This window comes from Triticum aestivum, chromosome 6A (genome assembly GCF_018294505.1).
Source record: "Triticum aestivum cultivar Chinese Spring chromosome 6A, IWGSC CS RefSeq v2.1, whole genome shotgun sequence".
NCBI lineage: Eukaryota > Viridiplantae > Streptophyta > Magnoliopsida > Poales > Poaceae > Triticum > Triticum aestivum.
The window spans coordinates 511,096,372-511,120,501 of NC_057809.1; the positions used below are offsets into that span (position 1 = coordinate 511,096,372).

Genomic DNA, 24,130 nt, shown 5'->3' on the forward strand with positions numbered 1-24,130 from the left:
AGACGGACTAGTCATCATCGGTGAACATCTTCATGTTGATCGTATCTTCTATACGACTCATGTTCGACCTTTCGGTCTTCCGTGTTCCGAGGCCATGTCTGTACATGCTAGGCTCGTCAAGTCAACCTAAGTGTATTACGTGTGTAAATCTTGCTTACACCCGTTGTATGTGAATGTTAGAACCTATCACACCCGATCATCACGTGGTGCTTCGAAACAACGGACCTTAGCAACGATGCATAGTTAGGGGGATGTCAGGACCCCGATTCCAAGTCACATCGACCTAGCCAGTAACACCTCATATCACTTTGCGGCCTCACGCACGGTATTCCCACGGGGGTCGCCTTACCATGGCCCGGGACCGTTTGCGCCTTTTGGCTCACGTATATGATAGCATCGCTAGCATCCATATGATAGAGAACCCGGGCCAACATGGCTAGTCATGAACCCAAAGTGGCACTAACCTATGGGGACAGGCATACATGAATCACATCGAGCATGTCGGTCAGCAGCGTGTGAATCCGGGCTGTAGCACTGGGCTAACAGGACTCCGGATGTCACCGCGTGACATTTCCCTGAAGGGACAGACACAGGAACGAAGTGAAACACATGCCGGCCAGTCAAGTGTCCTGAGCAGTAGTGCTGGGCTAGCAGGACTCCGGTGAACCGGGCTGTAGCGGACTACTATGGCTCATGGAAGCACTAGACTACATTTCCCCATAAGAGAGGCTGCCAAGGATAAACAACTAGATTGTCGGATCCCACACATACCAAGCATTTCAATCGTACACACAATATGCTCGATATGTGTAAATACAACATGGCATCACAACATAACTATACAACTCAAGTATTTATTCCTTAAGCTCCGAGGAGCGAGATATTACAAACATGGGTCTCATGACCCAACAATCACAGCATACAATTCAAGCACATGCGGAAAGCTTAACATGTCTGAGTACAGACATCTATAAATGAAAAAGGCTGAGAAGCCTGACTATCTACCAGATCCTGCCGAGGGCACAAGATCGTAGCTGAGGTATCAAGCTAAACGTCGAAGTCCACGCGAAACTACTAGCGAGACTGAAGTCTCTCTACAAAACATAAATTAAGCAAACATGAGTACAAATGTACCCAGCAAGACTTACATCAGAACTATCTACATATGCATCAGTATCAATAAAAGGGGTGGTGGAGTTTATCTGCAGCAAGCCAGCTTTGACTCAGTGGCTAACCTGAACTACGACTGCAAGCAACTCTTTTGAGGTGGCGCACATGAGTCCACATATTCACCAATCAATACACTACTATGGATCTGCTCTCGTCTACCTACGAGAACATCATCCATAGCACTCACGCTTATCTTGCACATTTTAGAGTATCCACTTTCACTTGTCTAGGAACTGTTATAGGCAACCCAGAAGTCCATTACTGCGGACACGGCTATTCGAATAGATTATGTTAACCCTGCAGGGGTGTGCTTCTTCACACACGCTCTCACCACTTACCGCCGTTTACACGACATGTACTCGGCAACCTTCAAGCGGAAGCCCAACGAGGGTGTCGGCCACAGCCTACCTAAACACTCAAGTCTCTAGTCTAGGTTTATCGCCTATCCAGGTTCCATCCGCAGGGAGTCCGGCCGAGGTTTCCACATACGGCCCCGGACGATGTGTACAGGGTTCCGAGACACCAAACGGGCGCCCGGCATGCCCGGTCACGGTGTATCTACCGCATCATAGCCCACCCCTAGGGTCAGCGCTACGCACGGCCACCAACACATATCCTATAAACACCAAAAACTAGTTGCAACTCCTGGACAAAGGACAAGGGTGATCAAGAAGCCGAGAGGGTCCATTGGTTTCGGGCCCAATGCGTGGTAGTAACTGTTTCATGGATCACAAACACAGAACTCGGTTCCTAAGGACGGTTTCAATGAGATAACCCACCATGTACTCCTACATGGCCTCTCACCGCTACCTTTACCAAATTGTGTTCACACACTTAGCTCACACACAGTAGGACATGTTCATCACTGTTCCAATTCATCCCCGATGAATCAAACCTGACTCAACTCTAAGCAGTAGCAGGCATGACAAATAAGCATGAATGAGTAGGCACATCAGGGCTCAAACAACTCCTACTCATGCTAGTGGGTTTCATCTATTTACTGTGGCAATGACAGGTCATGCAGAGGAAAGGGGTTCAACTACCGCAACAATGTAACAGATGAATCGTTGTTGTCCTAATGCAGTGAAAGAGAGCAGGAGCGAGAGAGTGGGTTTGTATCGGAATGAACAAGGGGTTTTTGCTTGCCTGGCACTTCTGAAGATATTATAGCTCTTCATCGGTGTCATCGAACCCATCGTCGAAACCACGTCTATCGAGAGGGGACAAATACCGGCAACAGGAGAAAGAAACACAATCAATGCAATGCACAATATGATGCATGCTCATGACATGTCAATATGCTATGGTTTGAGCTAATGCAACTAGCAACATGTTAAATGGGGTTGGTTTGAACCCTAGGTTCAAATTCAAACTCCATATGTGAGAGTTTAAATTCCATTTATATGAATTGGCCTAATCAGCAGCCATAAGTTGTTCTAACATGCATGAAAATGCCATAAACAGATTCCTTGAATTTTTCTGATAATTTTTCATATATAATTTATTTCATTTGGAGTTACGGTTGAATTTCTATGATTTTTAGAAGTTTAAATTGTTTTCTGGAATTTCCTGTATTATTTTAAATCCAGAAATTCCTTTACTGCGTCAGCACTACATCATTATGACGTCAGCAGGTTAACAGGGCCGGTTAGAGTCAAACCTGACACATGGGACCCACCGGTCAGTGTCATTAGACTAACTAATTTTTGTTAGTCCTAATTCTAGGGTAATTAGCAGGGCGGGCCCACATGTCAGTGGCTCATCTAATTAGCTAAGTTAATTAACACTAACTAAACCTAACACTAATTAGACAGGCGCCTGGGCCCACACATCAGTGGAGGTCAAACCCCGGGTCAACCGGGGCTAAACCACCGGCGTTTAGCCGCCGGCGATTACCAAACGCGGCGGAGGCCACGGGAATGGGCTTTGGGGCCCCGTTCACAGCGTGGTTGGGCTCGTTCGAGAGCCCAGACCAGCGTGCGTCAGATGGTGGCGCCAGCCGGGCCTGGGGCGGCCGGAGGCGACGGCAGGGAGCTCGGTCGCGGCGGCCGGAGCTCGGGCGTGCTCGGGTTCGGCGCTGGGATGCACAACAGGGGCGTGGAGAGGGGCTACGGCCTCCTGGGAGTGTGGCAAACACGGTGATGTGCTCGGTTTCGAGCCCGCGTGGCTCTGGCCACGACGACGACGTCGCCGGCGGAGCAGAGTGCTCGGGCTCGGTGGAGATGGCGGCTAGGGGGCGTAACCGAGGCGTAGAGGAGGGGGTTAGGGGCAGGGGCTCACGATGGATGCAGAGGTGGCCTCGGCGTGCTCGGGGAAGCACCAGAGCGAGCGGGGCGGCGAGAGGCATCTCCGGTGGACAAAGGTTGAAGAAGACCTCGAAGGCGATGCTGCAGGGCTTCCGGCGGGGCGTGGTTCGGTGAGGGGGTCGAGGACGATGTCGCGGAACTCGTGGGCACAACAGAGGGGCGAGGGGGTAGCTATTGCCGTGGTGGTTCTCGTCGGCGGCAGCGGCCATGTTCGATGGTGCGAGGGAGAGAGACAGGGGAGGGGATGAGCACGGGGGGGGGGGGAGGAGTGAGAGGGCCTGGGGGTGCATGGCCGTCTCCGTGGCGCTGGAAGAGAGCCTCAGGGGCGCGAGGCGCGCAGGGAGGAGGTGGCGGCCTCAGCGTGCGCCGTGCCCGCCTTCGCCTCTGCCTACTGGCAGAGGTTGAAGACGACTGGCACTGGCCAGCTGGGCTGGGCCGGCTGGAGGAGCTGGGCCACTACAGTAACAGGCCAGGTGGGCTTTGCCAGGTAGGTTCCTCTCTTTCTAATTCTGTTTCTGTTTTCTATTTATGTTATTTTGTTTTGATTTAGTTTATAACCCAAACCATTTTAATAAATCCTAAAAATAATTGTGGGCATTAAATGAATTATTGCAGATGCCCTTAACTATTTTCAGAATTATTGGAGCATTTAAAAATATTAATAGTATTTAAAGGCCCCAATTCAAATACAATATGGGTTATTCAAAAATTCAGAATGGCCTAAAAGTATGTGCATCATTTTTGGCAGAGGTTTTCACCTTTATCAAAAATAATGAACTTTTCTAAAGGGCATTCTGGGTTCATTGAAAATATTTTTATTTTGATCCTAATTGCATTTCATTTAGTACTAGGGCTTGTCATCCCCATTTCAAATTTTCTGAGTAAAGTAGACATGATGCAACACCATATGTTAGCACTAGGCATTACCAGAACTTGGGATGTGACAGGGGAACACAATTCTTGATATTTTAATGAGGGGTCATCTTATTTATGCTACCGTCGTTCTAAGCAAATAAGATGTAAAAACATGATAAACATCACATGCAATCAAATAGTGACATGATATGACCAATATCATTTTGCTCCTTTTGATCTCCATCTTCGGGGCGCTATGATCATCATCGTCATCGGCATGACACCATGATCTCCATCATCGTGTCCTCATGAAGTTGTCTCGTCAACTATTACTTCTATTACTATGGCTAATGGTTAGCGATAAAGTAAAGTAATTACATGACGTTTATGTTGACACGCAGGTCATAAATAAATTAAGACAACTCCTATGGCTCCTGCCGGTTGTCATACTCATCGACATGCAAGTCGTGATTCCTATAACAAGAACATGATCAATCTCATACATCACATATATCATTCATCACATCCTTTTGGCAATATCACATCACACGACATATGCTGCAAGAACAAGTTAGACGTCCTCTAATTGTTGTTGCAAGTTTTTACGTGGCTGCTATAGTTTTCTAGCAAGCACGTTTCTTACCTACGCCAAAAACCACAACGTGATATGCCAATTTCTATTTACCCTTCATAAGGACCCATTTCATCGAATCCGATCCGACTAAAGTGGGAGAGACAGACACTCGCTAGCCACCTTATGCAACTAGTGCATGTCAGTCAGTGGAACCAGTCTCACGTAAGAGTACGTGTAACGTTGGTCCGGGCCGCTTCATCCCACGATGCCGCCGAATCAAGATAAGACTAGTAACGACAAGTAAATTGACAAAATCGACGCTCACAACAACTTGTGTTCTACTCGTGCATAGAAACTACGCATAGACCTAGCTCATGATGCCACTGTTGGGGATCGTTGCAGAAATTTAAATTTTTCTACGCATCACCAAGATCAATCTATGGAGAAACTAGCAATGAGAGAGAGAGAGGGGAGTGCATCTTCATACCCTTGAAGATCGCGACACGGAAGAGTGTCAAGAACGTGGGTGAGGGAGTCGTACTTGTGGCGATTCAGATCGCGGTAGATTCTGATCCAAGCGCCGAACAACGGCGCCTCCGCGTTCAACACACGTGCAGCTCGGTGATGTCTCCCGCGCCTTGATCCAGCAAGGAGAGAGGGAGAGGTTGGGGAAGACTCCGTCCAGCAGCAGCACGACGGCGTGGTAGTGTTGGAGCAGCGTGGTACTCCGACAGGGCTTCGCCAAGCGTCGCGGGAGGAGGAGGAGGTGCTGGGGAGGGGGAGGGCTGCGCTTTGGATATGGTGCGGCTTCCCTCCCACCTCCCCTCTATTTATAGAGGCAAGGGAGAGGGGGGCAGCCCCCTCCAGTGAAGGAAATATGCCCTAGAGGCAATAATAAAGTTATTATTTATTTCCTTATATCATGATAAATGTTTATTATTCATGCTAGAATTGTATTAACCGGAAACATAATACATGTGTGAATACATAGACAAACATAGTGTCACTAGTATGCCTCTACTTGACTAGCTCGTTGATCAAAGATGGTTATGTTTCCTAACCATAGACATGAGTTGTCATTTGATTAACGGGATCACATCATTAGGAGAATGATGTGATTGACTTGACCCATTTCGTTAGCTTAGCACTTGATCATTTAGTTTGTTGCTATTGCTCATGACTTATACATGTTCCTATGACTATGAGATTATGCAACTCCCGTTTAACGGAGGAACACTTTGTGTGCTACCAAACGTCACAACGTAACTGGGTGATTATAAAGGTGCTCTACAGGTGTCTCCGAAGGTACTTGTTGGGTTGGCGTATTTCGAGATTAGGATTTGTCACTCCGATTGTCGGAGAGGTATCTCTAGGCCCTCTCGGTAATGCACATCACATAAGCCTTGCAAGCATTGCAACTAATAAGTTAGTTGCGGGATGATGTATTACGGAACGGGTAAAGAGACTTTCCAGTAACGAGATTGAACTAGGTATTGAGATACCGACGATCAAATCTCGGGCAAGTTACATAACGATGACAAAGGGAACAACATATGTTGTTATGCGGTCTGACCGATAAAAGATCTTCGTAGAATATGTAGGAGCCAATATGAGCATCCAGGTTCCGCTATTGGTTATTGACCGGAGACGTGTCTCGGTCATGTCTACATTGTTCTCGAACCCGTAGGGTCCGCACGCTTAACGTTACGATGACAGTTTCATTATGAGTTTATATATTTTGATGTACCGAAGGTTGTTCGGAGTCCCGGATGTGATCATGGACATAACGAGGAGTCTCGAAATAGTCGAGACATAAAGATTGATATATTGGACGACTATATTCGGACACAGGAATGGTTCCGGGAGTTATCGGATATAAAACGGAGTACCGGGGGTTACCGGAACCCCCCCCCCAGGGGGGGGGGGGGGTTAATGGGCCTCATGGGCCCAAAGTGGAGCAGAGGAGGGGCGGCCAGGGCAGGCTGCGCGCCCCCTCCCCCTGTAGTCTGAATTGGACAAGGAGTGAGGGGCGGCACCCCCCCTTTCCTTTCTCTCCTCTCTCCCTTCCTTCCCCCTCTCCTAGTTGGGCAAGGAAAGGAGGGGGTCCTACTCCCGGTAGGAGTAGGACTCCTCCCTGGCGCGCCTCCTCCTGGCCGGCCGCCCCTCCCCCTTGATCCTTTATATACGGGGGCAGGGGGCACCTCTAGACACAACAATTGATCCTTGAGATCTATTAGCCGTGTGCGGTGCCCTCCTCCACCATAATCCTCGATAATATTGTAGCGGTGCTTAGGTGAAGCCCTGCGATGGTAGAACATCAAGATCGTCACCATGCCGTCGTGCTGACGGAACTCTTCCCTGACATTCTTCTGGATCGGAGTCCAGGGATCGTCATCGAGCTGAACGTGTGCTAGAACTCGGAGGTGCCGTAGTTTCGGTGCTTGATCAGTCGGGCCGTGAAGACGTACGACTACATCAACCGCGTTGTGCTAACGCTTCCGCTTCCGGTGTACGAGGGTACGTAGACAACACTCTCCCCTCTCGTTGCTATGCATCACCATGATCTTGCGTGTGCATACGATTTTTTTTGCAATTACTACGTTCCCCAACAGTGGCATCCGAGCCAGGTTTTATGCGTTGATGTTGTGCACGAATAGAACACAAGTGAGTTGTGGGCAATATAAGTCATACTGCTTACCAACATGTCATACTTTGGTTCGGCGGTATTGTTGGATGAAGTGGCCCGGACCGACATTACGCGTACGCTTACGCAAGACTGGTTCTACCGACGTGCTTTGCACACAGGTGGCTGGCGGGTGTCAGTTTCTCCAACTGTAGTTGAACCAAGTGTGGCTACGCCCGGTCCTTGAGAAGGTTAAAACAGCACCAACTTGACAAACTATCATTGTGGTTTTGATGCGTAGGTAAGAACGGTTCTTGCTAAGCCCGTAGCAGCCACATAAAACTTGCAACAACAAAGTAGAGGACGTCTAACTTCTTTTTGCAGGGCATGTTGTGATGTGATATGGTCAAGACATGATGCTAAATTTTATTGTATGAGATGATCATGTTTTGTAACCGAGTTATCGGCAACTGGCAGGAGCCATATGGTTGTCGCTTTATTGTATGCAATGCAATTGCGCTGTAATGCTTTACTTTATCACTAAGCGGTAGCGATAGTCGTGGAAGCATAAGATTGGCGATACGACAACGATGCTATGATGGTGATCAAGGTGTCGCGCCAGTGACGATGGTGATCATGACGGTGCTTCGAAGATGGAGATCACAAGCACAAGATGATGATGGCCATATCATATCATTATATTGATTGCATGTGATGTTTATCTTTTATGCATCTTATCTTGCTTTGATTGACGGTAGCATTATAAGATGATCCCTCACTAAATTATCAAAGTATAAGTGTTCTCCCTGAGTATGCACCGTTGCGAAAGTTCTTCGTGCTGAGACACCACGTGATGATCGGGTGTGATAGGCTCTACGTTCAAATACAACGGGTGCAAAACAGTTGCACACGCGGAATACTCAGGTTTAACTTGACAAGCCTAGCATATAACAGATATGGCCTGGGAACACGGAGACCGAAAGGTCGAGCGTGAATCATATAGTAGATATGATCAACATATTGATGTTCACCATTGATACTACTCCATCTCACGTGATGATCGTACATGGTTTAGTTGATTTGGATCACGTGATCACTTAGAGGATTAGAGGGATATCTTTCTAAGTGGGAGTTCTTAAGTAATATGATTAATTGAACTTAAATTTATCATGAACTTAGTACCTGATAGTATCTTGCTTGTCTATGTTTGATTGTAGATAGATGGCTCGTGTTGTTGTTCCGTTGAATTTTAATGCGTTCCTTGAGAAAGCAAAGTTGAAAGATGATGGTAGCAATTACACGGACTGGGTCCGTAACTTGAGGATTATCCTCATTGCTGCACAGAAGAATTACGTCCTAGAAGCACCGCTCAGTGCCAAGCCTGCTGCAGGAGCAACACCAGATGTTATGAACATCTGGCAGAGCAAAGCTGATGACTACTCGATAGTTCAGTGTGCCATGCTTTATGGCTTAGAACTGGGTCTTCAACGACGTTTTGAATGTCATGGAGCATATGAGATGTTCCAGGAGTTGAAGTTAATATTTCAAGCAAATGCCCGGATTGAGAGATATGAAGTCTCCAATAAGTTCTATAGCTGCAAGATGGAGGAGAATAGTTCTGTCAGTGAACATATACTCAAAATGTCTGGGTATCATAATCACTTGACTCAACTGGGGGTTAATCTTCCTGTTGATAGTGTCATTGACAGAGTTCTTCAATCACTGCCACCAAGCTACAAAAGCTTCGTGATGAACTATAATATGCAAGGGATGAATAAGACTATTCCTGAGCTCTTCGCAATGCTAAAAGCCGCGGAGGTAGAAATCAAGAAGGAGCATCAAGTGTTGATGGTCAATAAGACCACCAGTTTCAAGAAAAAGGGCAAATGGAAGAAGAAAGGGAACTTCAAGAAGAACAGCAAACAAGTCGCTGCTCAGGAGAAGAAACCCAAGTCTGGACCTAAGCCTGAGACTGAGTGCTTCTACTGCAAGCAGACTGGTCACTGGAAGCAGAACTGCCCCAAGTATTTGGCGGATAAGAAGGATGGCAAAGTGAACAAAGGTATATGTGATATACATGTTATTGATGTGTACCTTACTAATGCTCGCAGTAGCACCTGGGTATTTGATACTGGTTCTGTTGCTAACATTTGCAACTGGAAACAGGGGCTATGGATTAAGCGAAGATTGGCTAAGGACGAGGTGACGATGCGCGTGGGAAATGGTTCCAAAGTCGATGTGATCGCGGTCGGCACGCTACCTCTACATCTACCTTCAGGATTAGTATTAGACCTAAATAATTGTTATTTGGTGCCAGCGTTGAGCATGAACATTATATCTGGATCTTGTTTGATGCGAGACGGTTATTCATTTAAATCAGAGAATAATGGTTGTTCTATTTATATGAGTAATATCTTTTATGGTCATGCACCCTTGAAGAGTGGTCTATTTTTGATGAATCTCGATAGTAGTGATACACATATTCATAATGTTGAAATCAAAAGATGCAGAGTTGATAATGATAGTGCAACTTATTTGTGGCACTGCTGTTTAGGTCATATCGGTGTAAAGCGCATGAAGAAACTCCATACTGATGGACTTTTGGAACCACTTGATTATGAATCACTTGGTACTTGCGAACCGTGCCTCATGGGTAAGTTGACTAAAACGCCGTTCTCCGGTACTATGGAGAGAGCAACGGATTTGTTGGAAATCATACATACAGATGTATGTGGTCCAATGAATGTTGAGGCTCGTGGCGGATATCGTTATTTTCTCACCTTCACAGATGATTTAAGCAGATATGGGTATATCTACTTAATGAAACATAAGTCTGAAACATTTGAAAAGTTCAAAGAATTTTAGAGTGAAGTTGAAAATCATCGTAACAAGAAAATAAAGTTTCTACGATCTGATCGTGGAGGAGAATATTTGAGTTACGAGTTTGGCCTACATTTGAAACAATGCGGAATAGTTTCGCAACTCACGCCACCCGGAACACCACAGCGTAATGGTGTGTCCGAACGTCGTAATCATACTTTATTAGATATGGTGCAATCTATGATGTCTCTTACTGATTTACCGTTATTGTTTTGGGGTTATGTTTTAGAGACGGCTGCATTCACGTTAAATAGGACACCATTGAAATCCGTTGAGACGACGCCTTATGAACTGTGGTTTGGCAAGAAACCAAAGTTGTCGTTTCTGAAAGTTTGGGGCTGCGATGCTTATGTGAAAAAGCTTCAACCTGATAAGCTCGAACCCAAATCGGAAAAATGTGTCTTCATAGGATACCCAAAGGAGACTGTTGGGTACACCTTCTATCACAGATCCGAAGGCAAGACTTTTGTTGCTAAATTCGGAGTTTTTCTAGAGAAGGAGTTTCTCTCGAAAGAAGTGAGTGGGAGAAAAGTAGAAGTTGATGAGGTAACTGTACCTACTCCCTTATTGGAAAGTAGTACATCACAGAAACCGATTTCTGTGACACCTACACCAATTAGTGAGGAAGCTAATGATAATGATCATGAAACTCCAGATCAAGTTACTACCGAACCTCATAGATCAATTAGAGTAAGATCCGCACCAGAGTGGTACGGTAATCCTGTTCTGGAAGTCATGCTACTAGATCATGATGAACCTACGAACTATGAAGAAGCGATGGTGAGCCCAGATTCCGCAAAATGGCTTGAAGCCATGAAATCTGAGATGGGATCCATGTATGAGAACAAAGTGTGGACTTTGGTTGATTTGCCCGTTGATCGGCAAGCAATTGAGAATAAATGGATCTTCAAGAAGAAGACTGACGCTGACGGTAATGTTACTGTCTATAAAGCTCGATTTGTTGCAAAAGGTTTTCGACAAGTTCAAGGGATTGACTACGATGAGACCTTCTCACTCGTAGCGATGCTTAAGTCTATCCGAATCATGTTAGCAATTGCCGCATTTTATGATTATGAAATTTGGAAAATGGATGTCAAAACTGCATTCCTGAATGGATTTCTAGAAGAAGAGTTGTATATGATGCAACCAGAAGGTTTTGTCGATCCAAAGGGAGCTAACAAAGTGTGCAAGCTCCAGCGATCCATTTATGGACTGGTGCAAGCCTCTCGGAGTTGGAATAAACGCTTTGATAGTGTGATCAAAGCATTTGGTTTTGTACAGACTTTTGGAGAAGCCTGTATTTACAAGAAAGTGAGTGGGAGCTCTGTAGCATTTCTGATATTATATGTGGATGACATATTATTGATTGGAAATGATATAGAATTTTTGGATAGCATAAAGGGATACTTGAATAATAGTTTTTCAATGAAAGACCTCGGTGAAGCTGCTTACATATTGGGAATTAAGATCTATAGAGATAGATCAAGACGCTTAATTGGACTTTCACAAAGCACATACCTTGACAAGGTTTTGAAGAAGTTCAAAATGGATCAAGCAAAGAAAGGGTTCTTGCCTGTGTTACAAGGTGTGAAGTTGAGTAAGACTCAATGTCCGACCACTGCAGAAGATAGAGTGAAAATGAAAGATGTTCCCTATGCTTCAGCCATAGGCTCTATCATGTATGCAATGCCGTGTACCAGACCTGATGTGTGCCTTGCTATAAGTCTAGCAGGGAGGTACCAAAGTAATCCAGGAGTGGATCACTGGACAGCGGTCAAGAACATCCTGAAATACCTAAAAAGGACTAAGGATATGTTTCTCGTATATGGAGGTGACAAAGAGCTCATCGTAAATGGTTGCGTTGATGCAAGCTTTGACACTGATCCGGACGATTCTAAATCGCAAACCGGATACGTGTTTTTACTAAACGGTGGAGCTGTCAGTTGGTGCAGTTCTAAACAAAGCGTCGTGGCGGGATCTACATGTGAAGTAGAGTACATAGCTGCTTCGGAAGTAGCAAATGAAGGAGTCTGGATGAAGGAGTTCATATCCGATCTAGGTGTCATACCTAGTGCATCGGGTCCAATGAAAATCTTTTGTGACAATACTAGTGCAATTGCCTTGGCAAAGTAATCCAGATTTCACAAGAGAACCAAGCACATCAAGAGACGCTTCAATTCCATTCGGGATTTAGTCCAAGTGGGAGACATAGAAATTTGCAAGATACATACGGATCTGAATGTTGCAGACCCGCTGACTAAGCCTCTTCTACGAGCAAAACATGATCAGCACCAAGGCTCCATGGGTGTTAGAATCATTACTGTGTAATCTAGATTATTGACTCTAGTGCAAGTGGGAGACTGAAGGAAATATGCCCTAGAGGCAATAATAAATTTATTATTTATTTCCTTATATCATGATAAATGTTTATTATTCATGCTAGAATTGTATTAACCGGAAACATAATACATGTGTGAATACATAGACAAACATAGTGTCACTAGTATGCCTCTACTTGACTAGCTCGTTGATCAAAGATGGTTATGTTTCCTAACCATAGACATGAGTTGTCATTTGATTAACGGGATCACATAATTAGGAGAATGATGTGATTGACTTGACCCATTTTGTTAGCTTAGCACTTGATCGTTTAGTTTGTTGCTATTGCTTTCTTCAAGACTTATACATGTTCCTATGACTATGAGATTATGCAACTCCCATTTACCGGAGGAACACTTTGTGTGCTACCAAACGTCACAACGTAACTGGGTGATTATAAAGGTGCTCTACAGGTGTCTCCGAAGGTACTTGTTGGGTTGGCGTATTTCGAGATTAGGATTTGTCACTCCGATTGTCGGAGAGGTATCTCTAGGCCCTCTCGGTAATGCACATCACATAAGCCTTGCAAGCATTGCAACTAATAAGTTAGTTGCGTAATGATGTATTACGGAACGAGTAAAGAGACTTGCCGGTAACGAGATTGAACTAGGTATTGAGATACCGACGATCAAATCTCGGGCAAGTAACATACCGATGACAAAGGGAACAATGTATGTTGTTATGCGGTCTGACCGATAAAAGATCTTCGTAGAATATGTAGGAGCCAATATGAGCATCCAGGTTCCGCTATTGGTTATTGACCGGAGACGTGTCTCGGTCATGTCTACATTGTTCTCGAACCCATAGGGTCCGCACGCTTAACGTTGCGATGACAGTTTCATTACGAGTTTATATATTTGATGTACTGAAGGTTGTTCGGAGTCCCGGATGTGATCACGGACATAACAAGGAGTCTCTAAATAGTCGAGACATAAAGATTGATATATTGGACGACTATATTCGGACACAGGAATGGTTCCGGGAGTTATCGGATATAAAACGGAGTACCGGGGGTTACCGGAATCCCCCTCGGGGGTTAATGGGCCTCATGGGCCCAAAGTGGAGTAGAGGAGGGGCGGCCAGGGCAGGCTGCACGCCCCCTCCCCCTCTAGTCCGAATTGGACAAGGAGGAAGGGGCGGCGCCCCTCTTTCCTTTCTCTCCTCTCTCCCTTCCTTCCCCCTCTCCTAGTTGGACAAGGAAAGGAGCCTCCTCCCGGACGGCCGCCCCTCCCCCTTTCTCCTTTATAGACAGGGGCAGGGGGCACCTCTAGACACAACAATTGATCCTTGAGATCTATTAGCCGTGTGCGGTGCCCTCCTCCACCATAATCCTCGATAATATTGTAGCGGTGCTTAGGCGAAGCCCTGCGACGGTAGAACATCAAGATCGTCACCACGCCGTCATGCTGACGGAACTCTTCCCCGACATTCTGCTGGATTGGAGTTCGGGGATCGTCATCGAGCTGAACGTGTGCTAGAACTCGGAGGTGCCATAGTTTCGGTGCTTGATCGGTCGGGCCGTGAAGACGTACGACTACATCAACCGCGTTGTGCTAACGCTTCTGCTTCTGGTCTACGAGGGTACGTAGACAACACTCTCCCCTCTCGTTGCTATGCATCACCATGATCTTGCGTGTGCGTAGGAATTTTTTTGAAATTACTACGTTCCCCAACATCCAGATGGATCTAGAGGGGGGGCGGCGGCCAAGGGGGGAGGCTTGCCCCCCAAGCCAAGGGGGGCACCCCCTTTAGGGTTCCCCCAAACCCTAGGCGCTTGGGCCCTAGGGGGTTTGGCGCCCAGCCCACCTAGGGGCTGGTTCCCACTCCATATTCAGCCCATAGGGCTCTCCGGGGCAGGTGGACCCTCCCGGTGGACCCCCGGAACCCTTTCGGTGGTCCCGGTACAATACCGATAAACCCCTGAACACTTCCGACGACCGAATAAGGACTTCCCATATATAAATCTTTGTCTCCAGACCATTCCGGAACTCCTCGTTATGTACAGGATCCCATCCGGGACTCCGAACAACATTCGGTAACCACGTACAAATTTTCCCTATAACCCTAGCATCTTCGAACCTTAAGTGTGTAGACCCTACGGGTTCGGGAATCATGCAGACATGACCGAGACATCTCTCCAGCCAATAACTAACAGCTGGATCTGGATACCCATGTTGACTCCCACATGTTCCACGATGATCTCATCGGATGAACCATGATGTCAAGGATTCAATCAATCCCGTATACAATTCCCTTTGTCTACCGGTATAGCACTTGCCCGAGATACGATCGTCGGTATACCGATACCTTGTTCAATCTCGTTATGGTAAGTCTCTTTACTCGTTCCGTAACACATCATCCCGTGACCAACCCCTTAGTCACATTGAGCTCACTACGATGATGTCTTACCGAGTGGGCCCAGAGATACCTCTCCGTCATACGGAGTGACAAATCCCAGTCTCGATTCGTGCCAACCCAACAGATACTTTCGGAGATACCCGTAGTGCACCTTTATAGCCACCCAGTTACGTTGTGACATTTGGCACACCCAAAGCATTCCTACGGTATCCGGGAGTTGCACAATCTCATGGTCTAAGGAAAAGATACTTGACATTAGAAAAGCTTTAGCAGACGAACTACACGATCTTGTGCTATGCTTAGGATTGGGTTTTGTCCATCACATCATTCTCCTAATGATGTGATCCCGTTATCAATGACATCCAATGTCCATGATCAGGAAACCGTAACCATCTATTGATCAACGAGCTAGTCAACTAGAGGCTCACTAGGGACATGTTGTGCTCTATGTATTCACACATGTATTATGATTTCCAGATAACACAGTTATAGCATGAACAATAGACAATTATCATTAACAAGGAAATATAATAATAATCATTTTATTATTGCCTCTAGGGCATATTTCCAACAGTTCTGGAGATAAAACATGTTTTCATCTGAAACTGCTTTTATCCAACTACTTTATTTGTCAAACAAAATTAGCTTTATGCAAATTGAGCCATACAGCCTTCCTTTGAAGCCACACGTAGCTATTAGGTCCTTCCCCGTGGGAGGCATGTTGATTACGTAATGTACTCGTGACAATACTTTTGTTGAACAATAGAGATCTATGAAGACGAGGGCGTCGACTATGACTATTATGATGATCCTAAGGAGTGAGGACACGTTGACTACATCGACTGCATGTGGCGGAGATGGAGTCACTACGTATTTATATATTCCACTGTGTTTTTGGTTGTAATAAATGTCATGAGACATTTCACTATGTATGCCTTGTGACAAGAGTTATTAAACTTATATTTTATACTTATTTTAATGTTCTGCAATGATACCATTTCGCTGTGTTGTCAAGGTGATCCTGGATTGACAAATATACACAGGAGGGTCTGGAAATAATTTCGCCTCTGCCTGCGCGCAGGAGTACGAGCGGCACCCAAACGCCGGCAGCTTCCCGAGCGCGCGCACACCGACGATATCCCGCGGCCAAATGATCACATCGCGTTCCCGTCAGCATTTTCTGCAGCAGCCCCGGGGCAGTGCAGTACGAGCACCTGCCAGACCGGGAGAAGCACGGCCTCAGTCTCTGGCAGCAAAGATCGTGAATTTTGGCCGGCGAACGCAGTAGTCCGCGGATGGCGAAGAGGCAGGCGTACATCCGACATGGCGGGACGAGCTGCAGCGCGCGGCCGCGACGAGCAGCCCAGCAGGGTCGGGGCAGCTGAAGCAGAGGACTGCTGCGAGTGACATGGTGATGGCCACAGCCGCAATGAGCGCGCGACACCGCATCACATCGTGTCGCTGGCGCGCGTGCAGCTGGACCGGCAAGCTGCTTATTGCTGGCGCAGATGCATGAGCCCGGTCATCATCATCTCAGGCGGCGGGGACGCCGAGGAGGTCGAGCGCCGAGTGGCGACGTGCTTGTCTTCGCCAAGGGAGTCAACTCGCGGCAAGGCATGAACCGCGTGGCCTTCGACATGGTGTGTACGTACTACCGATGTGGAAAGTAACAAGAGAGAAAACAGAAGCAAAACCACCCTCAATTCTCTCCAAAATCACCTAGGCTGAGATTTATACGGTTTTGCAAAGTTTAGGGGGAAAATAATCCGGTTTTGAAGTTGCGGAGGTTATTGATCCATTAAGGAGGATTTGAGGAGGGAAAACTATACTTTCTTCTTCAGTAAACTGCAAGCGGGCCGTACCACGGCCTAACGGGCTTACAGCCCACCGGGCATTAACCAAGGCAACTACCGAAAACCAACCGAAGTTAAGGAAGGAAAAAAATGGTACGGGGCAGATCAAATCGGGGCAGGAAGTAGCTCAACCCCCCGGAGTGGACTGGCCGGAGCCGGACGGGAGCAGGATGGAGTGGACGACGGTGGAGGCGGCGGACGGGGCCAAGCTGAGCGTGCGGGTCTTCAAGCCGGCGGCGCCGGTGGAGGGCGCGGAGGACGTGTCGGTGGTGCTCGTGCACCCCTACACGATCCTCGGCGGCGTGCAGGGCCTGCTGCGCGGCATGGCCCAGGGCCTCGCGGAGCGGGGCCACCGCGCCGTCACCTTCGACATGCGCGGCGCCGGGCGCTCCACCGGCCGCGCCTCGCTCACGGGCTCCAGCGAGGTCGGGGACGTCGTCGCCGTCTGCCGCTGGGTCGCCTACACCCTCAAGCCGCGCGCCGTCCTCCTCATCGGCTCCTCCGCCGGTAGGTTAACTCCGCCGACCCCCTCGCTCCTCTCCGTAAGTGTTCGGTTTGCCTTGTTGTGAGATTCAGCGAAGCCGGTAATCAAATTGACCAAATCAGTAGCTATTCTGAAACTGCATATCAGCAAATGGCATACGCAATTGACGATTAACTGATTAAGCACTCATCTTGACCTGCGACCTGAAATGGATAGGTGATGCGTTGCACTGTTGCATTGGAATTGAAAGCTCAAACAACCTTTTGTCCTGATGGAATTTGCCTTCAAATGTACTCATCGTACAATTTTCTTATTACTTCAGTGTCCCCAAAGTCCAAAGATCAAACTAACAGCTGGGTATTACTCACTGTCTCACTGATTTGTGCTCGGGGCTGTTGAGGGGCTGCTAAGTAACCCTTGAGACTCAGAGGCTCCAGTGACTGACCTTATCGTATTGTTAAGGCAACCCCAGTCTTCTCAGAAGCAATTTTTCTTGTTAGGTTATCACCACTATTTTTCAGCCTATCCTTATTAACGTAGGATACCCCGGTCTTCTCCACCGATGCGGCGATGCATCTTCAGTTTGCCGTGACGCGAGATTCAGTGAGGCCAGTAATCAAAATTGACCAAACAAGTAGCTCTTCTGAAACTGTATGTCAACAATTGGCATAAGCAATTGACAACAATTAGACACTCATCTTGACCCGCGACTAATGAATAGGCGATGTGTTGCACTGTTGCATCAGAATCGAAAGCTCAAACTTTCTGTCATCATTGAATTTTCCTTCAAATGTACTCATCAAACAGTTCTTTTACTATTTCAGTGACCCTAAAGTCCAAAGATCTAACTAACAGCTGAGTATTATCACTGAAATGTATTCAGAGCAGTTGAGCAGGTGCTAAGTAACCCGTAAGACTAAGAGGCTCCCATGTTGACCTTCTCCTGTTTTTAGGGTAACCCCAATCTTCTCAGAAGCAACCTTTCTTGCTAGATCATTACCACTACTTTTCATCCGATCATTAATGCAGGACACTAGACTAAGCAGATTAGTACTCCCTCCGTTCGGAATTACTTGTCGCAGAAATAGATGTATCTGGATGTATTTTAGTTCTAGATACATCCATATCCGAGACAAGTAATTCCGAACGGAGGGAGTATTTCTCAGAAGCAACCTGGACATGAGACAGTTGTGCTGTACCTATTTTTGGCCACTAATCTGTCCTAAAGATTAGTATTGACTTGACAGTAATGAGGTGTGCAAAGCACACCTACTCTGCTTACCTCTACCCAGTACTGCTCCCTGTGCTCCTAACTGGATTGACGTGCAAGGGTCTTAAGATTTCGTAATGTTAACACAGTGCAAAGCAGTGGCAACTAATTAAGTACCGGTAAGAGAACTTGTGTTGTTGCACAAAATACAATACTGGATCAGGATGATGACGAAATCGTTATGCCTACTAGTTTTCTTCATCCATTCATGTAAGTACTGAATTAAGTTTGGTCATGTATCTCAGTCTAGTTTCCTGTCACAGGAGCACCAATTGCGGGATCTGCAGTTGATAAAGTTGACCAGGTGGTTGGCTATGTCAGCATCGGCTACCCATTTGGTTTAATGGCCTCAATCCTATTCGGCAGACATCATGATGCTATCCTCAAGTCTGAGAAACCAAAGTTATTCATCATGGGAACCAAAGATGGCTTTACGAGCGTAAAGCAGCTGCAAAACAAGCTCAGGTCGGCTGCTGGACGGGTTGATACACACTTGATTGAAGGAGCCGGTCACTTCCAAATGGAAGGTCCTGCTTTTGATGCCCAGATGGTAGATCTCATTGTCAATTTTATCAAATCTTTGCCCAAATAGTGTACTGTAACTGTGTGAAAGTGCGCAAAGCGTGTAGTGATGAACATCGAAAACATACGATTTGGATAGTGCCTTCATGGTTTGTATTTTCTCGTGTTGTATGTGTACACTGGGTGTTGTGTTCGAGATAGTAATCAAATCTTAGTTTCCATTTCATATGAGTTTTAGACTCAGTGATGCAAGCCGCATGGAAAATCTTATTGTCATCACGACATTGTAATCCAATCTTATTATTGTTTGTATAGCCATACTTCTACTTGTGAGTGGTTGCTGTCCTTGCGGTCCAAAAACTGTACTCACATCATTATAATGGAACCAGGTATAGTTTCTGTCTCTTTCTGTCTTTCTGAAATTGTTTGTCAAGCGTTAGCTTCGTCGTAGGTTATATACATGGCTGATGTTGATCTTACGTCTTGTTCTCTGTTTTCAGGCTGGTGGAGGGTGGCCTTCACGACGACGAACCGAGACTAGAAACCTGAGGTTATATATGACCGGTGTTGATCTCATGTCTTATTCTCAGTTTTCAGGCTGGTGAAGGGTGGCCTTCACGGCGACGAATGTACGCTAGAAACTTGAGATGCACGTAACGCGGCTGATCCATCTAACAATAAATAAACTCGTTTTCAACTTTCAACAGATTTGGTTTCGGGGGATTTCATCATCAGCTTTGGAGAAACCTCTGGGACGAGCAACCTGGAGGTAGGGGAAGCATGCAATGAGCATTCTGAAGGGGGAACGTGTTGGATTTGATTTGAGCTGAAACAAGGGGCAGAGGGGGCCTAGCTGGGCATCGGTAGGTCTGATCCTCCTGCAATTTGGTCTGCACCTAGATCATTTTTCCTTCCTTTTTCGTGTCAGCAGATCAGATGGCGTGGATCTGCAGCGCGCGTCATCAAGGGCCGTACGTGGTCCTAATCTCCCACGCTTTATTTGCAAAACCTCAGCGTAAACTGTACCCCAGCTGATGCCTCTGGTGCTGCTGGTGGAACGCAGATGCAGATCCGGATGTGGTGACGAAACACAAAATCTTTTGCTGCGCTGAGTTATTGTAGAATGATATTTTTTACCAAATAAAATTGTATTTTTTTTAATTCACAGTTCATGTTTCGAGCATGCCGAGTTCACAAGTTAGCGGTGAGAATTGAAGGGCAATAACTCGGCCAGGACCTGACATCAAGAGCAGCAAGTACATCCATCCTCTTTCATGCTTGTGTAGAGATACGGTGGTGCCACACCACTGATCATCGGTACGCGTCCTCGCTAGTTTGGTCCTTGACCTAGAAAAAAAAATCACCTCGATCCAAAATCCACGCGAGTAATTGTAAATAAGAAGGTGAAATACGAATTCAAAGCAGAGAGGGGAAGAAGAAATCACGGTGCAGTGCCGTGTCAGGATTCAGAAATAATTTAGTCGAGCCACTTGCCACAGGAGCTGGAGCGGGGTCGGCTTTGTCTAACCACTGTCCGGTAGCGGTAAGTAAGTGCCGTTTCACTGTAGATAATTAATCAATGACGTTCACTCGCACTCTACTATTAGACACTGCATAAGCTGGTAGCACGCCGAGTAGAAACATGCAGGGCCACGGCTAATACTGTGCGGTAAATAGTAGAACATGACCAGTAGAATGGTTGGTAACCCTAGGAGGCACAGGCACAGGGATGCTGTGTCAGGTGTCGAAAGGCAGGCAAGGCAACTACTGTCTACTGCTACCGACGTTAAACATCCGCTAACACTGAGCAAAAATGCCATCATGGTAAAACTGCAGCACGTTCCTAGGGATCCACGCCGATTAACTTTTTAAGCCGGGAAATTGCTGAGAAGCACATAACTATCTTCAACGGTGGGTAGGCTGCAAGTAAAAAAAAATGATAAACAACGGGCAAATGACCCCTCAACAATATATCTAGAAGGGCTAGCTCCCCCTCTCTTTCCCTCTCTCTCTCTCTCTCGCCCCAGCTGCTGCCTGCTATGCCCCAGCAGCTATTGGAGCTCAGCCATCCAGAAGTAGCAGAGCGCTGGCTAGCTTTGGTAGCTGTTCGTCGATAAGAGCCCCCTCCCGCTTCCCGCACGCCACATATAGCAATCTTTGCTGTTGCCTCCCGATCCGCTGTACTTCCGGCATCGCAGGCCAAGGATTGCCACCGATCCATCGTTTGTTTTCCTCTAGCGCCAGGAGAGCTCCATCTTCTTCTTTTTTGCTGAGATTGGTGCTGCTGCTTGGAGTAGACGCCAGCTTTGTGGCAGGTCAGTTCCTCGTTTTCCATCCATTAATCTGAGAAATGGTTCAGCTGTTGATTTGAATCAGTCCTTGTTTATATATCTTTCTGCTTTCTTGCATAGATAGATGTTATATGTTCTGTAAGAGATTTATTTAAGTCTGTATCCGTCAGATGCGTATTGCTTTGCTGTTTTGTGTAGCTTGCGTCTGGATATTTGGGTTGCTTGATCTGAATTTGCATCTTTTCGATTGCCATGGATCTCAATGAGAATCGTACTTTTCTCGAGAATGAACAAGAATCATAATACTAGTTCATTCTCACCTCCACAAACCAAGAACTCAATAGAACATTTACTGATGTAGCTTGCTTGATAACGGCATGTAGATTAGCTCACTTTGCTGATTTCTATTACCAATCCAAATCGGTTCAGGAGTAAAAATTTGTAACCGCTGTTCTTCATGCCACTGCTGCAGATTTGTAGAACTTTAGCTGGATTATCTTAGCACAAGGTGTCTCTGTAAAACACTCCAGTTTCAGTAAGCAAACTGATACTGATAGAGTAGAAGCAGCCGCTTCAGTGGTTGCCCAAACCAATCTATAGTTCTTGCTGCTGCTGCTGCTGCTGAGTTGAACCAACCAATGGGTAGAGGAAGAGGCAGAGGCAGAGGAAGGACGGCGGCCATTGCCAGGAGCCATGAAGACAAAGGAAGCAGCGGTGAAGAGGTCGTGCCTGCAAGAAAGAGGAGAGGGAGGCCGCAGAAGCACTTCGCCGATAAAACCGAACAGGTTGATGTTGAGAATTTCGTAGAAGATGTCGATGGCGGCGATGAAGATGGCAAAGATGTTAAACTGAATGCAAGTGCTGGTGTGAAGAGAGGCAGGCCACTGAAGGAGAGCCCCAACATGGTCCTGGAAGAGAACAGCAATTCCAGCGTTCGATCAAGCAGCGATGAATCGGCCAGGACCAATGGGTTCAGGCAGATTGGGAACCGGAGGAAGAGCACGCCCCGGCGAGCAGCGGAGGCAGGGCTGGAATGCAAGTAGCAATGAGCAGTGCCATGCCAATCCATCCATGCGATTTTCGGTGCCAGGTAGCCTTCATAATTTGTTTCAAATGTAAACATGACATGCACCGAGTGCTGAAATTCGTGTGTTTATGTGGACGCAAAATGTATGAACTGATGATAGAACACCTACGGAATCTTGTTCAGCTGTTGTAGGCTGATTACTACTAGTATTTTGGTCTGCTTGTTTGTGGCAGAGCTTTACTTGAGGACAACTAGGGATGATAGTATTGCAATTTTGATCATGTTGTTGGTGCTACTCAGGATAAGGGTTATCTATCCAAGCAGTTTTATGTATTTTTGGCTCGTACTCTGGTTCGTCAATCTTATCCAAACGAAACTGCTACCAGATTATATATGTTCAGACAAAAGAAAGCTAGTGCTATATTATACTACTCCAGAAGCCATCGTGCCAAGCTGTGGGACGACGATCAATTCCTCCTCGTCGGCAGAGTCGATCGTGGGAACTTGATGCTGGAAACTGATGCATTGTGTGTGTAACGTGATGTAGTAGCATTGCATTTGGACAGCCGTTCTCTCTGCATATCATCTACTCCCAACCGACCAACCAACCAGCGCTCCCACACCACGATTCAATTGGGAGCACATGACAGGAGCCTCGACGCAGACGAGGTGGTGGTGGTGTCGCTGTAGCAGCGGAAACCCGGGCCGCGTCGGGGAGGTAGGGGGGTTCGGGAGCCCGGACACGCGGGGGCAGGGCACGGCCGGCAGCGGCTTTCCGCAAAGCTGCGCCGCTTTGCGACTCGCCCGGCTCGGTGTGGGGCGGCGGTGGCCTGCGCGGCGGCCCCGCGGGCACGTGCTGCTGGCCGGCGAGGGGCGTGGAGCGGCAGACGCGAAGCGAGGTTGTACCCGTACGGGGCGGGCAGAGCGACGCTGTCGCGGGCGCGACATCATCATCGCCGCCGCCGCTGCCGCTGCCTGCCGTGGCCCGGCTCCGGACCCGGTGCGCCATCATTCGGCACTCCGCCCCGCTCTGCTCGCTGGCTGGGGGCATGGGCGTACTGCTACGGCCACTGGAGGGGTGCCCTGGGCTACTTGCGTGATAATTGCACTGTGAGTACTGGTCTGGGCACTGGCCAGGCGGGGCTGACCGCTGCACGAGGAGTCGAGCAGACCACGGCGGGACGCCGTGCCATGCCATCGATGAAGTTGCTGCACTGGGAATCGCTGACGCTCGTGATTTATGAGGCGATCGATGAAGCCGTCCGATCGGGCCTGCCTGGATTCCACGAACACGAAATGGGACATGGGCTCCATGTGACGTAGGCGCTACAATTGATACCTTTCCCCATTTTACTTTTGCTTCGATACACCTTTTTTTTTGCGAGGGAAAAGATATGCTTCGATACACCCTACAAACACATCAACGATCAAGATCGGTCTGTCCCCCCCTTCATACTTAAACAACTAATAACATTAAAAAACTATTAAGTCAAGTCTAACCCTAATATTTCAAAAAGGAAGTCAAGTCTAAACCCTAT

The 24,130-nt window shown here is 47.1% G+C and overlaps 2 protein-coding genes across 2 annotated transcripts; both read left to right on the forward strand.

The window, feature by feature from the left end:
• Positions 1-17,079: 17,079 nt before the first annotated feature.
• On the forward strand, positions 17,080-19,607 carry LOC123128188 (uncharacterized). Its single transcript, XM_044548124.1, has 2 exons — positions 17,080-17,505; positions 19,016-19,607. The coding sequence occupies exons 1-2, from the start codon at positions 17,169-17,171 to the stop codon at positions 19,342-19,344; spliced, it is 666 nt and encodes a 221-aa protein (XP_044404059.1). The 5' UTR covers positions 17,080-17,168; the 3' UTR covers positions 19,345-19,607.
• A 1,664-nt stretch (positions 19,608-21,271) lies between these two features.
• Positions 21,272-22,938, forward strand: LOC123128189 (uncharacterized). The gene is made up of 2 exons (XM_044548125.1): positions 21,272-21,589; positions 22,038-22,938. Exon 2 carries the CDS (start codon positions 22,204-22,206, stop codon positions 22,606-22,608), a length of 405 nt encoding a protein of 134 aa, XP_044404060.1. The 5' UTR covers positions 21,272-21,589; positions 22,038-22,203; the 3' UTR covers positions 22,609-22,938.
• Positions 22,939-24,130: the final 1,192 nt, after the last annotated feature.